Here is an 18,371-nt window from a genome sequence, read left to right on the forward strand (position 1 = left end):
CTCGCACTTCCTATGTTCGCTGTGCTTTTGAGTTGAATTGAAGTTCAGAGGACTTTTGGAATTGATTAAAAGGTATTTGAATTACTGAGAGACTTGTTATGCATTGTGCATGCACATTCGATTCAGTTGCATATCGTTTTTAGTACGTAATTAGCATTTGCAGTCTTAAATACGAATTGAAATAATGAAGCATTTTGTGATGAAGTCGGTAGGCCTACATGTTTGAAGTAAACATGTTAGTAATCGTACAGTATTGTTTTTGACATCTATAATTCGTTCTGCAGACGTTCGTAAACGATGCCAGGTTGTGCTGCATTTGGTTGTTCCAATAGAGGCGAAGGTGGATTTTGCATGTTAGCATTTCCACTCAATGAAGAAAGACGAAAGCAGTGGGCAGTCGCCGTCACCAGGGCTGACATAAATCAAACAGGAGCCTTGTGGAAACCAACCAAGTACTCTTATCGATGTGAAGTAAGTCGTTTTTCTTTTTACTACATATAAAACAACTTGCAATATACATAGTTAAATTTGAAAACAGTCCTGTAAATTGGCTGTATGAAAATTATTATAACACATTATTCTTATAAACAAAGGCATTTAACGAATGATTTTGCCATATTGTCTTGTGCTTTTGATTCGGTGAGTGTGTACTCCACTACTGGCCATTCAAAAGTCCAACCCCCAGTTTGGCAGAAAAATGGCCGCCGTATCGTCCGGTTGGCCACTCTCTCCCTATACAGGCTCTCTAGAGTTGATTGTCGTGTACTGCTACACATTGTGTTCGGGGCTGGTGAAAAATGTCAGTGTTTGAACAGTGTCATATGTATGATCTCAGTGTGTACCACAGTTACAGAACTACTGACTTTACATGTCTCATTGCTCATTTCATGGACCTGTTTTTGGCTCATTAAGCATAAAACTTTGATATGCAGACCGATAAGTTATATGCATGCTGTAATGATACTATTTTTGATTGTAGCCATCGCAAGCTGGTTAGTGTATACCACAGACTGTGCAATGAAATAGAAAATATAGTAGCACATTTTCATGTTGTAGTACATTTATACAAAGAACTTTAACCGTGAATGTACAGCGTGCTGATTGCTGCATGACTGAACGTTTGTGTATACAATTGTTGAGTTCAAACCATGGACTAATGATTTATAGTACATCTACTTGATTTACTTTAGTAGTGAGGATTGATATACTGTGAAAAGTGCTGCGCCACAGTCATAAACAATAAATCTGAAAACTGCAGCTAAAATGGGTAAGAAACACTATAACGTCAGTTTACATCATGCATTAAGGGAAACAAGCATGTTTAATTTTTGTTGTAGTATGCAGATTGGAATTAGTTCTGCGAACTCCAAGTATACCTGTTACATTTACAACTGGCGCTCATGACCAAGGAGGTCAGCAACATGACACCAGTTATTGGATTACATGCTCAAGAATCATGGGCTAGCAATGTAGATGTTGACAACTCACTGGCAGCATCACATAAGTGGAAGCTATTTTGAAGGAACTTTGGCTAAGAGACACCATGAACTACATTGTTCTAATTAGTAATGTAAAAACTCTTTGTACAGAAACAACAATCACTTTTCTTGGTCATTTGTTTTATGTAATTGTGAACTGTTGTAGTGTAATACTATTCAGCCGTATCTCCAATAACATTCAGACAGTAATTAAAACTTGCTTTCATTCAATTATTTCTTGTCATAACCATAATAATTTTGCAAATCTATTAATTTCTAACACAGACATTTTTGCAAACAATAATTACTAATACCAATGAAATAAGAGTAAAAGAGTTTTGGCTTCTGTTCATTTTCTGCCATTGTTTATTTATTTATGTAGTCTGTAAGTGTTTACCTACATTTGCATGTTTTATAGTTCTGCATTTAATCTTCCATGAATTATTGTGTTTTGCTGATGAATTTTGCATTAAGTGTCATTGCGTTAGTAGGTAGAAACATACCACAAGTTGTTCAGTTTGTTTGGAAGAATATTTTATCAATGGTAATGTGTTTTATTTGGGCTAATGGGTGATCATTCGTAATGTTATAGTTTCGGGGCATGTACTTGCATGTGTGAATGTAATGTTCAGCCGAATTGAAGAAAAGTAGACTACTCCTGGTTCTGGTTAACTTAGAATTTCTGGGAGTGGTAAATGTAGGGGAGACGGATCAAAGTATTCTCAGTCTGAGTAGTTGAACACAACTGGTTATAGGCCAGTCGAGGTTTGAAGAAGTGCTATTTCGGATGATACAGATACATTTTGTGATATCCTCTGATTCTTTATCACCACAAGGCTGACTGTTTGTTTGGAAAACTGCAGTTTTTCAGATCCTAGGAGAGTATTTTGAGTCGCCTACTTCTGTATGTGAGGCTGACCTGGTATTTCAATGGCAAATTGTGGGAATGCTTGACTACAAGATCAGTAAGTGAACATTTTTGTTGCATTTGTGGTGAGTAACAACATCAATAACAAGGATGACAAATGGAAGGACTGGGTGTAATTTTATTCTTCTAAATCGAGAACAATGATGTGGTCTTTCTTCAGAGGAAGTACTATTGGAGACAAGTTAAATGCAATTGATTTAAACACTCTGATGAACTGACACAGTTCAATGGGGACAATGTGGTGGAGTTAGGGAGGGGAGGAGTCTGAAACTTAGAAGTTTGACAAGTTGACGGAAAAGGAACTTGTAAATTGTGTCATAAGAGACTAAAGAAAAAAAACACACTTCTTAAGTCAGAGTTATAAGATGCAATAAGAACAGAAGGCTCTGATATTTCCCCCCAGGTACAGTTCGAGTTTCAGTGGAAGCACCCTATGATTCTCTGGCTGGTGCAGGATTTGATTAATGCAGTGAAGCTCCAGGAATTATTTGTACCATTTTCAGGGATGACATATCATGTAATTTCATTAGTATGTGGCAGGAAGGCTTCTGCTTTAAATCAGTGGTCAATAACAATCATCCATCTCTTCTCAACTTAACAGTATTCCAGTATGGGATCTCATCAAACTGCAAGTGTGATACCAATTCCTAATTGCAAGTAGCTTGCACTGTTTGCAGACATGACTGTCTGTGCCTGCAGAATGTTCACTTTCCTAGAAAGGCAATGGAATGGAGCAGAACTGTGTGTTGCCTAGACATCACAATGGATAATCAGTCAACAGGAACTGAAGGGACGGGTGCTGAGTTGACTCAAGCACCTCTACTTGATGCTGAACCCTACACAAACATGACCAGAAAACCTGTCTCATCCTGCAGAAGTTGCTGCTGTGACTGACCTTCACATTTGCTTTCACAATGTGGGGTAATGCATTGGATTCTCATGTCCACATCAGTACATCGCAAATATGCCTACCAACCTGCCAAAGGACTTCCCACAGTGCAGCTGCGCCAAGTCATAAGTGTATCTGCCTCAGATGGCATTTTTGGGAGCCTGCACTATCCCTTTACCATCATAGAAAAAACACAACCCATTGTAAGGTTAAGTGTATTATATCTAATGAGGCAAAGTGTTTGGTAATGTGACAAACAGTCATTGGGCATTGTAGTGCTCACAATGCAAAGTTTTTTTCATTCAAACACACGCTCATTTTCATGTAGTCAATGAGTCGTTACAGTATAGTAGAGATAGTCAGAATTGAGATGAGTGGTGTTATGTTGAATAGCAATGAATGTGAAATTAATATGGATTATAATAAAGACTACTCCTCACGTTAACTTGTTGAGCTGCTGTTTTTATCTGATACTTCAAAGTAACTACACTGTCAGCAGTCTACATTGCAGTAAAGTCAGGAACAGAATTAAGCAGAATTTTCATTCCTCAGACCAAATACTGTGATAAATTGTAGGGATGGTTAATACAGTATCCTTTTACTTTGTTCTGAATATCTGGGGATTTTCAGTTTCTTGCCCAACATCTAGCAGCAACCTGTCATAAGGTTTTCTGCAGAATTTAAAACTCCATTCTGAAACCTATATCGCAATTGTATACATTGAAATTATTTTTACTTCTAGTACTTTAGTTGTGAATTGTATAGTTAATCCTACTTCCCGTATGAAACAAGCATACAATTACAGATTACAGGATCCTAAAAAGGCTTCTGCAGGATGTCAAGTTGACAACTTATTACTGCACCTTTCTATAGAATTAATGCTTCTCTGAGCTCAGCTGCACTTCCATAAAAGACTATGTCATATAGGTCAATAAATGAGATAATTTCTAAGTTTAAAGAAGACAGGAGTTAGTTTTCTTGTCAAGCTCAAATTCAGATTACCCCTCAGTTTGTTGTCCATCTGGATGCTTAGGGAATGCACATATCCAATGTGTGCATATTATGTGTCTAGTGTCTGCAAGTCATTTTCATTTGTTTGAAATTGTGCAATATGTATCTTTAAACTTAAGGATTAAGATGCTTCCTGTGAACCTGTTGATGATGATGATGTTGCTTTGGTTTGTGGGATGCTCAACTGTGTGGTTATCAGTGCCCGTACAAATTCCCAACCTTTGCACAGTCAAATCTCGCCACTTTCACGAATGATGATGAAATGAGAGGATAGCACAAACACTCAGTCATCTTAAGTCAGGTGAAAATCCCTGACCCCACTGGGAATCGAACCCAGGACGCCGTACTTGGGAAGCGATAACACGACTGCGAGACCACGTTCTGCAGACATGAACCTGTTGAAAGCACGCTCTATTATTCTCTGGGCTGCATCTGGTGTGCTTAGGCAATTTACAAAATATGCTTGTGTCATTCACTAGTGTAATCACCCAGTGGTAATTAGTTGAATCTGTGCACAATACAAAAACCAGAATCACACCAATCGTGACATGATTCCTTGCTGGGAGACACATTACATGCAATGTTAGCTATACTGGTAACAGTAAAAATGTCATTAAATGGAGAGTAAATATCTGAAAGTTACTACGACTGTCCAACTTTTGTGTAAGTCAATATAGGATTTTTCTTGGTTATTACATAATAAGTTTTATACAATGTGTAGATGCAAACACTCTAAATTTTCTAATGAAATAAATATTTATGTAGCAAATCAGTATAAATAAATTAATGACCAATATATTTTCTTGCTTTATCTAGATATCTCTCCAAATTTTTGGGAACTGCCTCAGTTTCATATCTCAAATTAGCTGGCTTAGAGTTAAAGATGGCACCCTATTACATTTGAAAATCATCTTCATTACTGATAGTGATCCTTCAAAGAATACAGGATATATATTAGTAATGGGGGAAGTATGAGGAAGTAATACCAGGATAGTAAGTAGGAAGTGGAATGGCATTCCAACCAAGCCCTGAAATAGCTTTTATTGTCTCAATATTGTCCTAGCGTGCATTATTGTTCACTACAACACTTAATGCAGCTTCTTAATTTTTTTCGTTGATGACCATAAAACTTTGATACATTGACAATAAATGGAAACAACTATGATGTTATTCTGGGAAGCATTTTGTGGTACACAATGACTTTTTTCAGTTGCCACACACTCACAGTCAACTACTGTAGATTTAGAGAAACTTTTTGCAAGGAGTTTTGCTTTTTGTTAGAGCACGAAAATTTCTTCTATTTCATTATTCATGCACTATTTCTCTAGAAACTGTCACAATAAGGCGGTTCGAATATCCAGGCCAAGTCATGGTATAAATTAACAAGGAGAAATAGCTGCCACAATTTGTTTCTATAGGCTGTCTTAACAGTTTATTATTATTGAATGTAAACTGCTACACTCTATTCATCCTTATGAAGGTACTGATTGAACATTTCATACAGTTAATGAAAAGCCACTACAATCAAAAAGCTGGGGCTTTTCTCATAGTGATAAGTAGCTGCTGTTTACTGATTACTCACTGTAAATGTTTATACAGTATACTGATAACCGATAAAGAATAACAATTATCAGTGTACAACACACGTCTTGTTGCAAACAATGACTTCATTTGCGAATATAAAGACATATAAAAAGTTATTTTCGGAAATATGAGTCAGTCCTATATTATACATGGATCACTGCTGCACATTTATATTTCACAGAAAATAGTTATGGAGTCAACAGTTACAATGAGATATAGAAAATAGTTATGGAGGCAATGGTTACAAAGTGATCACATCATCACAAAATTTAAAAGTCTGGTAGAGCTGTCATCATAAACTTCTCAGTAATCTATTTATTCTTACCTCATCTATATTATATGGATTCCTTTTTTCTTACTGTTTTGCAGGTCCTCTCTTACCTACATATCCTGTTGTTTTGATATAGCAGTTCTTGTTCTCATTCAAATTTAGCTGCCCATCTCTTACACTTTACTGCAGTCACCCAATTTTTTGTTTGTTTATTTCTACCTAGCCTTCTTTCTTTGTGAGCCACTGAGCTGGCTAGTGATGAGGGAGGGAGAACATAAGTTCGCAGTTTCATGCTGGGTCTGCTTATAAGTTGTAATTGTGGGGTTGCAGCTGGATAAAGATGGGTAAAGGAATGCGTACAATATTTTAATGACTATAAGACACATTTTTTCTTCGAAAAGTAACCTCCAAAATTCTGGTATGTCTTATACTTGAAATTAATACAAAGATTTTCCAGTGTTTGATTTACAGTTCTTGCCAGTCTTTGATGCTGCAGAAAACTTATCTCTATTTGGCATTACTGGATTCAACTGGCAGCAGCAGTGCCCCAATCCGATGAACATGAATTGCGGGGAGTCACAAGAATGCTAACACTGTCTCCCTCCCACCCTGCCATCACAAATCCAGGACCTATCTAGCATATGATGCATCACTACAGTCAACAGTGCCAGTGAACTTGAATTGGAAGTGATTTGTGTTATCAGTGACAGTACATTTTTTTTTTAGTAGCTAGCTTACTAATGAAAAAAAAATAAAAGGTGTTCACATGATGTGGGCCATAAATTGAAAATAAAAGCATAAGCAAAAGAATATGGAAACAGAGGATTTCAGCCACCCTCCACCAAGAAAGAAAACCATTTTCAATTGGCAGGCTAGTAAAGAAGAACTGAAAAAAAAAATGAAGAAGATTAAATGTGCAAATAGAGGACTGAATGTAAAATGGCCAGAACTAGGAGATAATGATTTCTAGGGTTAAGTATTTTTTTTAATATGACCTTGCAATCTAATAATAAAAACGGTAGTTATTTTAAAAAATGCTTACAAAATTAAGGTGCATCTTATAGTTTATGGCATCTTACAGTCCGTAGCATCTTATAGTCCGTAAAATACGGCAATTGTTTTACTGTAAGAAAACTGAATTCATAATATTAGTATAGTTACATACAGATTTGTTCTTCTCCCTTTTTGAACTTGGATTCAGTGCCCAAAGAGCAACCTAATTTGTTCCCTAGTTTTCTCTTTATTTCTCTTTCTCACCACAGCTGATGTCTATTGCATTCATATATGCTTTGTTGCTACTTTTGATTTTCTCCTTTTTCATATCCCATCTTGTTCACTGCTACTCTGCAGTTCAAGCCTGGAAAGATATTCTCTGTTCGTGGTCTCATCATCATTTGCTTTTTATTCATCACATGTATCTGTACTGGCCTTGTTTGTTAAACCTCATTTGTTCTTTCCCCTGTATTTTTTATTGTACAGCTTTGTATATAATTCCATAATCCTTCCTCTTCAGTAAATTCCATATACTTTATTTTATAAGATTCCAAGGCATGGGATTATTACTTTAATTTGTTGCTCTTTCCGTAAATGCACCTTTTTTTTCACTCAGACTGAACAACATATATTTGTGCAAGTATCAAACCTATCTCTTTATTCTAATGGAAGTCTTAAATATTTTGTGGGATGTCAAAAACAGTACAAAAATGAAATACAAAACATGAATAGAAAATGTGGTTCAACTATCAAAAACTTATGTACATTTACCAAGGAGTATATACAAAACAATATGATGTAAATATACTGTCATTTTGTATTGTGTTACCTTTTACAATTCAAAACTGTCCATCTGAATAGGAAGTTTCCTCATAACAATTATGTATATATGCCACATATAATAAGTATATACAATGTTTTTACAATAATGTCAAGTATATACAAAAGTACTGTGGAAAGGAAAGACAGTAAATTAAGTGCCAACAAAAGGCCTACACAAGTACAAGAAAAGATACCTTAAAAGTAAAATTTCAGAATGTCACAAGAAGTTTTGTACTAAATTTATTTTGTAAACTTAAATACTACAAAAATATATCATCTCTACTTTTTTACATTTCAAACTCAGACCAGTGGCATTATCTGAACTCCGAGAGCAAGAAGTATGCAACATCAGTATATGGTTTTTCTTGATGTAATTAATGACTCAGGAGTCCACAACTAAATAGAGATGGAGAGTTAACCACACATATTTCTTGCACATACCAGGACATGGCATCAAAAATTACAAGTCTCATCTAGGAATGGTTGGAGGATCTTTGGTGCCATTTGTGACAAGTTTTGGTTCAACATAAGGAAAAGCTGGTTTCTGTTGTGCAGGGTTGTGTTCAGAAACCAGTGGGGTTTGTGGAGCAGAAGAATGCTGCTGCTGTTGTTGTAAACTCCACAAAATACCACTGTTGTTACGCATAGCATTGGGATCAACCGATAGCTGTCGCACACTACCCCGTCCCATACTTCTGTGAGCAGAATTTGATGTTGGACGTCCTGATAATCTAACACTGCTGTAGTTATTAAAACGGTTAACAATTCCACCTCCAGCAATATTATTCCCATCCTTCTTCTGCTGTTGAGATCGTGCTCGTCCAACAGCAGTGCTGCTTGCTGTATTAACAAAATAAAATTTCAATACAGTGAACATCACTGGATGAACTTAAAATGTTAGCACATATAATCATAATATGCAAGCCATTTGCTTTAATTCTGGAATGAAATACATTTGTGATATCAACACAAAAATGTCATAAAAAACTGCAACATTAACCTTTCGTGATGATAGTCCAAGTCATTTACTACTGTCTTGTAATATATAAAAGCTTTAAAGTTGGTAAAGTTTTAGATTTTCATTTCTCAATATTCTCACCTAGTAGTTTAGACAAAAAGTAACACAGTAAAACAACTTCTGATCCATCAAACTCATCCACTCACACATTTTATTTTGTAACAATATTATGAAAAGATAGTTGCTACTCAACATATAGCAGAGATGTTGGGTCATGGAAAGGTATAACAAAAAGACAGTTGGAAGGTTAGCTTTCGACCAACAAGGCTTTTTTTGTGGAAATAGACACACACACACACACACACACACACACACACACACACACACACACACACACACACACACACAGCTCAGACAAACATGACTGCAGTCTCTGGGAGCTGGAGCCAGACTGAGAGTAGCAGCGAATTATGGGAGAGGCAACTGGATGGGGGTAAGGAGGGTACTGGGAGCAGCAGGAATAGCAGGGGAGGGATGGGGGATGATAAAGTGCTGTTGGGAGCATGCACGGATGAGGTGGAGAGTAGGGCAGCTAGATGGAGGGTGGAGGAGCAAGAGGGGGTAACGGAAAGTGAGAGAAGCGAAAAGACTGGATACGTCAGTGGAATAGAGCACTGTGTAAGTGCTGGGATGGGAACAGGGATGGGCCTAGATGGGTAAGGAAAATGACTAATGAAGGTCGAGGCCAGGAGGGTTGTGGGAATGTAGGATATACTACAGTTAGAGTTCCCAACTGTGCAATTCAGAAACACTGGTATTCATGGGAAGGATCCAGATAGCACAGGCTGTGAAGCAGTCATCGAAATGAAAAATGATGTGTTGGGAGGCATGCTCAGGAGCGGGATGGTCCAGTTGTTTCTTGGCCACAGTTTGTTGGTGACCATTCATGTGGTCAGACAGCTTGTTGGTTGTCATGCTCATGTAGAATGCAGCACAATGGTTGCAGCTTAACTTATAGATCATATGACTGGTTTCACAGGTAGCCCTGCCTTTGGTGGGACAGGTGATGTTTGTGATCAGACTGGACTAGGTCATGGTGGGAGGATGTATTGGACAGGTCTTGCATCTAGGTCTATTACAAAGATGTGAGCCATGAGACAAGGGGCTGGGAGCAGGGGTTGCATAGGGATAGATGAGGATGTTGTGAAGATTCAGTGGGTGGCAGAATACCACTGTGGGAGGGGTAAGAAGGCTAGTGGGTAGGACATTTCTCGTTTCAGGGCAGAGAGCATCCGAGCTTTATGTTGCAAAGAAATGTGAGGTGATAGGAGCTTGTGAGATCTGTGGTAGGGAAAGCAAATGGTTGACTTTGGTTTATTGGGAGAATTTTATGAAAGATTGGTGCACTGGTAGAAAAGACCGCATATAGGACGCTGGTATGACCTACTCCTGAGAACTGCTCAAGTGTTTGGGATTGAAGGAAGACATCATAACAATTCTGGACATGTTGGTAATGTGGGTCTCACAGGGAGTGTGCAAGGGATAAGTACCCGCAGGCACACTATCCTCTGTCGGGGTACACATTTTCACCATGGCCCCCCACGATGTATATCAAATTCCTGTTTGCAGCTAGGGTGTCGATTTAATTATCATAAAAATGAGAGTGACATAATAATAGATAAATTACACAGAGAAATGATGTGTTGGAAAGTAAACTGTGGAAAACATCAGAAAAGCTCTACTCTGAAACTCAACAAAAAAATACCAGCAATTATGAGTGCCTTAGGAGCCACATATTGCTTAACTTCAATGCAGGAAAGAAAGCAGCAGAATCAGAATAAACTGAAAAATTGACACTCACATGTGTTTCCCTTACGGATTGTCTGGCGGCGTCTTGCTTGTACCATTCCGTAAACAACAGCAGCTAAGCTGTTGTACTGGCTGGGTTGCCTAGTAAATGTTGCAGATCTACTCGTACGGCGTCCAAGAACATAGTATGTTTCCATATCACCTTTACCTTTCACTGCTATTGTCCCTCTGAGTTGTACCTGGTAGCCTCTAGCTTCCAGTATCTGTAACAAATCATTTAAATGTGAAAAAAGGAGACTCATATTTCTGGCAAACATAGAAATAAGAACACTGTAAAGTCAAGGTTCTTAAAATAGTGAAATTTAAGCAGCAGACTATTAACATGTAAAACTCAGTTGAAAACATAAGTATAAATCACAACTCATAGCTTGTAAAATCTTCTTATACTAGCCTAAAGCTTTTCTTGCATGAGCTCATCACTAAATTGAAATGCTTTCACATTTCTGACTCTGATCAAAAGCACCAGGGCATATTACATTATCCATTTAGTTACTGAGATAATAAAAAAAATATTGATTCTCAGTATGAACTAGCACTAAAACATAATCTCAAAGAAATTCCACAATTTTTTCAAATGAATGTGATTCCCTCCGTCCTCCTTGTAATGTAAGAACCTCAGCGAGTGGTGAAGAAGGGCAAAGATGGACTGATAAAGGGAATCACTTGAAGATCATGACTGAAACAACTTTCTGTTGGGACTGACAAAAATTAATGTAAAAAGCAGAAAAATGTAAAATGTGGGAGAATGTAAAAAATGATGTTTTACTGTAGTGTGAATGAGCTTTCACGGGGTTATTCCCCTCTTGAATGTAATCCACTTCTGTTTATTATCTTGACAAGCACACCTGAGAATAAATTTAGCTTCAGAAGTTCACATATTTTAATATTCTTTTATGAGGGCATATTAAAAAATGATGCCTTTGAATCTTTTACATAAGAACTCTTAAAGATTTTTAAATAAAACATATGTTATTAACATTCACAATCTTTATTCTTCATGTCTACATATTTATTTCCCAACATAGTTACTCTGTTGTCAAACATATTTCTCCTAACTTTATTAATGGAGACACAGTCTCACCTCTGTTTGTGTCATCACTATGAAAGTACTTAAATGTGTTACATAAGTATGGAAACAGATGAAAATCGAATTAGGCCAAGTCAGGACTGTGTGGAGGATTATCAATGACAGTGAACCCAAGGTGTCGAAGTGCTGCAGATGTAGCAGTGCTCGTGTGTTTTCTGGCATTGTCAAGCTGTAAGAGAGGGTGCTTCGTGTGTGGATGAACTCTTCCAATTAAAAACTCGATTACAGCATGTGGTTTCTCATGCTCCATTGTGGTTACATTACACAATACCATTCAGAACCTTCTAGTGGCAGAGGCCTGCAAATACGGAGACATGAAGAATAAAGATGGATAATGTTAATAACAATTGATTTAAGAGCTCTGACATAAAACATTTGGAGGCATTGCTTTTCAACATGCCCTTGTATTTGCTATGATTCCAGTTACTGAGTAAATAGACGAGTTTGTAAAACAAGCAAAACTGAAGTCAGTCTGGAAATCAGAAATCAGATCAAGTTGCAGCAGTCTGTATCCCATAGTATTTGTCTTAAGTAGTATTATAAACTCATGAAGAATGAAATTGTGTAGCTAATGGTCAGCTGCGAGCCTTTTCTGATTGATGCTTCTTGGATGGCCTGTATCAGTCCTATCAGTGACTGTATTGGTGTGTGTGTGTGTGTGTGTAATATACTGTCTTGTTCATGTCATTGTTGACGATGAGAGAGGTGACAGAGTGAAATCTGGTGATGCATGTGTCAACATAGGGAAACAGTACAGCCTCTGAGAGCTCTTCCATGCACTTAAGTACATATTTTTTGTGAAGTCTCTGTGTTGCGATTTACTAGTCTGTAACTTTCATCCTACAATTTCAGATTTACTTCTAGGTAGTTTAGCTTTTGTGAAGAAGGGGCAATTACAAATTTTTAAATAAAATTTCAGACAGTATTTCCTCTGATGTTGAAAAATTCAAAATTCTTGAAAATTAAAAGAAACTAAGATTAAGAAATATAATAAAACAAACAACTCATACAAACAAAGGATCCCAAGAGGTTACAAATGGGTGTATACAAAATATGAAATATAAAATATGACCAGAATAACCAAAAGCATGAAAGTAATCAGAGTACTATACTCACAATAGTACTCTACAAAATAAGAAAAAAAAACCTGGTATAAAATTACGCAGATTTTAAAACAGGTTTCATAAGATCATAAAAAGTCTGGTTTTTACTGACTGACTGATCATTCAGAAGCCCACCCTTACTGCCAGTTAAATGTTGAGAAATTCCCATCTCTTTGAGTAAGTTCAGTCCTCCCCCCCCCCCCCCCCCCTTTTTTTCCAAATGAAGTATACTTAAATTATTTAAGGTTAGAGGAAGGTGACGACTAGCTTTCAAGTGTTCGGCAAAGGCTGATTTGTTTATGTCCTGACATTTTTTGTTTGATAAAAGTTTGCAGAATCGTGTCTTGAACATCATACCTCTTTGCCCAATGCAAGATGCATCACTCTCACAGTAATTAATCATATATCCCACTGAACTGTTAAATCTGTCTGTATATGATTGCTCATTTGTTGATTATGAATATAACAATTTTGAAATTTGTTGGCCGCTGAATTAAAACAAAGAGAATTCCAGACAAGTCCTTTTTTATCATTGACATGTCCATGAAATATTTATCATCCTTAAAGGACCAAGGCATGATCCCAGAGTGCTGGAAGAAGGCTTCAATAAACTGCATCCCAAAATGGAATTCACCCACAAATTGATGGATAAATATAATATACTTAACTACTTAGATTTGCAGGTATAACTCAATGGAGGTAGTATACTACTTGATATTTACTGAAAAGCTACTACAAGTGACATGGTGATATAAGCTTCCTCTTGTCACCCAGTCCACTACAAACTTGCTTTCTTTAAGGCTATGATTCTTTGGATTTGTGAACTGCCATTATCGAACTGCCATTATCTCCAGCTTTCATAGAGAAAGGGCTGTCTAATCTTAGCTACACTGCCATTAATAACAGCTATAACCCGGAGGCAGTTGACTATTGGAGGCAGTTGACTATTTTACACAACGGAGACTACACAAAATGAAAACATGCTCCTTACGTCTCCAACCAATATCTCCTGATTCGTAACAATCGCCTTTGTAGGAAATATTTCGTATGACTCAGCCACATTTTTAAAAAAATACCATATTAATATTGCACATACATCAGCAAATTGCAAAGCATTATATTTATAACAAACAACCACATAGAGACAAATGTAATGGTTCTGGGGTATACATGATTAATTGCAGTGAGTGTGATGCATCTTACACTGGGCAAAGAGGAATGATGTTCAAGATGAGATTCTGTGAACATTTATTGAACAAAAAAGATCAGGTGACACACCAGCATTTGCTGAACACTTGAAAGCTAGTTGTCACCTTCCTCCGACCAGAAATAATTGAAATATACTTCATTTTGGGAAGGGGGTGGGGTGGGGTGGGGGGTGGGGGGTGGGGGGTGGGGAGGGGGAACTGAACTTACTCAAAGAGATGGAAATTTCTCTACATTTAACTTGGGCTTCTGAATGATCAGTTTGTCAGTAATAAACAGACTTCTTATATTTCTATTATAAAATATATCTAATTTTATCTCATTTTTTTCCTTCTTTTCTGCAGTGTACTATTACAATTTTACTACTTGGGTGCTGTCTAATCACTTTCACATCCTGCTTGTAGCTGCTTCTTTTTATAATAGTATGCCTACATGAGTTTAAGCCTTACTGACACTAGCACCTTCTGTTGATGTACCACTCTATTAGTGCAGGCAACATGGTTTTCCCCTGTATTATACTTTCAGTGTGGCTGTCTATTAGGCCATTCAGTCACCTGGGATCCAGGTCATTGAATGTATGTGTGGCACTATGCTGCGCTTCACCTGGTGGCTCTGGATATTTTTCTTGTGCCCTTTCCTTCACTTTATGCCTACCTACATACATTAACCACCAGCCCTGTTTTTATCTTTTCGGTTTTTATTTTCTTGTAGAAAATCTGAAGAAGCCTTAACCACTTGAAATGAGTTATTTGTAATAAACATAACTTTTCATCTGTGACTGTCTCTCTATCTAATTATGGAAAATGGTTGCTGTGCCTTTCAGCCCATCATGGAATGGAATAAACTGTATGCTTACATGTCACTTGTGTAACCCATCCTAAAATATTGCTCAAATGTGTGGGACCACACCAAAAGATACTAAGAGGAGACACGGAACACATACAGAGATGGGCAATACAAATAGTTACATGTTTGCCTGGCCCATGGGAGAGTGTCATGGAGATGCTGAAGGCACTGAAATGGCAGATTCTTGAAGATAGGTGTAAGCTATCCAGAGAAGCCTACTTACAAAGTTTCACAAGAATTGGTTTTAAAGGATGACTCAAGGAATATACGAGGGCTATCCACAAACTACATTACGTTTTCGTTTGTGTCCATTAGGGGCGGGGCTAGCGTGGCCATCTTGGTGTCATGGCATTCCGCCGCTCAGTCGGCATCCTGCAGTGCTAGTGAGAGGTTCGTGCTGTACTCTGTTGAGCTACTGTGACAGTTTGAAATGTCAGCGTTAATTGAAAATGCTGCGAAGTGTGAAGTGCGTGCTGTAATAAGGTTTCTGACTGCAAAAACTGTACACCAATAGAAATCTATCGGCAGCTTTGTGAAGTGTATGGGGACAACATAATCACTGAAGGTGGAGTGCGTCAATGGGTCATAAAATTTAAAAATGGCCGAACTAACGTTCACGGTGAAGAGCAAAGTGGAAGACCCAGCATAGTGACTGCCAAATTTGTCGAAAAAGTCGATGCCGCAGTCCGTGAAAACTGTAATTTCACAATAACGGAACTCTCTATGAGTTTTCCACAAATTTCACGAAGTTTGTTGCACGAAATCATTTCCAAAAAGCCAGGATACCACAGTTTTGTGCAAGATGGATACCAAAAATCTTGACAGAGATTCACAAAAATCAGCAAATGCCTGCAGCGTTAACGTTTTTGGACGCTTACGAGAAAGATGGCGACTCATTACTCGATCGCATCGTTACTGGTGACAAAACATGGGTTAAGCATGTGAACTGCGAGACAAAAATTGCAGTCAATGCAGTGGGGGCACACAAATTCCCCCCAAAAACCCAATAAATGCATGCAGACGTCGGCAAGGATGGTGATGGCGACTGTCTTTTGGGACAGAAAAGGTGTAATTTTTGTGGATTTCCTGGAAAGAGACACTACAATAAACTCTCAAAGGTATTGCCAAACTCTGCACAGCCTCAGAAGAGCAATACAAAACAAGTGCAGGGGAAAGTTGGGCTCAAAGATCTTGCTGATTCACGACAACGCCCGGGCCCACACGGCAAATGCCACTCGTGAAGTTCTTGAATCTTTTAAGTGGGAGTTGTTTCCTCATCCGCCGTACAGTCTCGACCTGGCACCGAGCGACTTCCACTTATTCCCAGCAATGAAGAAGTGGTTGGCTATGCAGCGTTTTGATGACGACGCACGGCTTCAAGAAGAGGTAACCACGTGATTGAAGGCGCAGGCGGCCGAATTTTACGACGAAGGAATTTCCAAGCTCATCCATCGCTACGATAAGTGCCATAATTTAAATGGTAACTATGTAGAAAAGTAGTATTTAAGTGTGGCTTTCATATGTATATAATAAAAAAAAATTCCAATACTATATTTATTTTTAATTCCAAAACGTAATGTACTTTGTGGATAGCCCTCGTACTACAAACTATAGTGTCTCTCCTGCTCAAGTGGTGAGGACAAGATTAGATCAATTACAGTTCACACAGAGGCATTTAAACAGTCACTCTTGCTGCACTCAATATGTGAATGGAATGGGAAAAAGCCCTAATACCTGGTACAGTTATGCACTTCACAGTGGTTTCAGAATATCGATGTACGAGCAAATGTAAATGTGATTGAAAAATTCAGTGTCTGCATGGCACAAGGCATTCATGCAGAGCTGTGAGCAATGTCGAGAATGAGGGCCATGATTGCCGACCCACACCAGCATCACAGACAACTACATTTGTAATGTTCAACAACTTGTTTAGGGTGACAGACATTTTACAATCACTGAGATTGCAGATGGGGTCATGATAAGTTATGGAAGCACTTTTGTCATTATCACAGTAATTCAGAAAGAAGTAACCATATTAAAATAACGAGGTTTGTTCAAAAAATTCTAATACTTTGTCCACAAAATTTTTCCGCACTTACCTATTATTTATTGTGCATGGTCTCCTTTGATGTATGCTCCTCCACAATTGATACACCACTCCAAACACTGTTCCCACTTCCAGAAGCGATCTTGGTATGCCCCTTGCTGGATCGTGCAAAGCGCTATCTGCAAATTTTCTTTTTCTCATCTATCATTGCAAATCTTTGTCCTTTCAGTTGGATTTTCAGCTTTGGAATTTAAAAAAGTCCATAGAGGCCAGGTCTGGAGATTACGGAGGATGAGGCAGCACAGTGATTTGGTTTTTTGTGCAATAGTCACGCACCAACAGTGATGAAGGTGTGGGTGCAATATCATGATGCAAGAGTTATGAACTGTCTCGCTACATTTCACACCATTTCCTTCTCACATTTTCTCACAGGCATTAACACATCCCAATAGTACCATCAATTAACAGTTTCTCCCTGTGGCATGAATTCATGATAAACTAATCCTTCAGAGTCAAAGAAAACTATCAGCATGGCTTTCACATTTGATACGACCAGATGAGTTTTTTTATGCTGGAGAACCTTTACCAACCCATTGTGAATATTGAACCTTATGATTCTCTTAAGGAACATCTCATTCTCTTTCATGCAATCCAAAAGCTCTTCACAGATTGCGAGGCAAAAATCTTTTGCTCTTGACTCATGAGCATGGGATGAACTTGGCAGCAACATGATGCATTCCAAAATGCTGTGTCAGGATTTCATGACATGATCCAACTGAAATGTTACATTCTTCTGCAATCTCATCGACAGTCAGACTTCGATTGGCACACAAAAGTTCGTTGACATTCCTGAGATGAGTGCCGTCAACAGCTGTTGAAGGGTGGCCTGAACAACGGTCACCTTTAACTTCTGCCTGGCCATTTTTAAACCGCATGAACCATTTGTAACACTACATATGGCTTAAGCACTCATCACCATGGAATTCCTTCATCATTTGATGTGTCTCTGTAAAGGTTTCCTTGAGTTTCACACAAAGTTTAGTGCAGACGCATTGCCCCTCTAACTCTGCCATCTCGAAATTCGCAAACTGTGTGACACAATGGTCTACTCAATACAACACTGAACAATAACTAACAGACATACAATAATGAAACTTACAGCAGTTACACATAAAACACAGCTGTATGCATGGATGCCACTCGCATTTTTTTCCAACACACTACTGGCGGGAAATTATGAATACTCAAAATTACATCACATAAAAGAAAAGGTAGTTTA

The 18,371-nt window shown here is 38.0% G+C and overlaps 1 protein-coding gene across 2 annotated transcripts in view; it reads right to left on the minus strand.

The window, feature by feature from the left end:
- Positions 1–5,711: 5,711 nt before the first annotated feature.
- The window catches only part of LOC124595519 (adenylyl cyclase 78C-like), a 736,208-nt gene continuing 723,548 nt past the window's right edge, over positions 5,712–18,371 (minus strand). For both annotated transcript variants that reach the window (XM_047134287.1, XM_047134286.1), the window contains 2 exons: positions 10,796–11,006; positions 5,712–8,816 (listed from right to left, as the gene is read on the minus strand). In XM_047134287.1, the coding sequence (XP_046990243.1) occupies positions 8,446–8,816; positions 10,796–11,006 (582 nt within the window). In that variant the 3' untranslated portion in view covers positions 5,712–8,445. The remainder of the gene's footprint in view (positions 8,817–10,795; positions 11,007–18,371) is intronic.

This window comes from Schistocerca americana, chromosome 2 (assembly GCF_021461395.2).
Source record: "Schistocerca americana isolate TAMUIC-IGC-003095 chromosome 2, iqSchAmer2.1, whole genome shotgun sequence".
Lineage (NCBI taxonomy): Eukaryota > Metazoa > Arthropoda > Insecta > Orthoptera > Acrididae > Schistocerca > Schistocerca americana.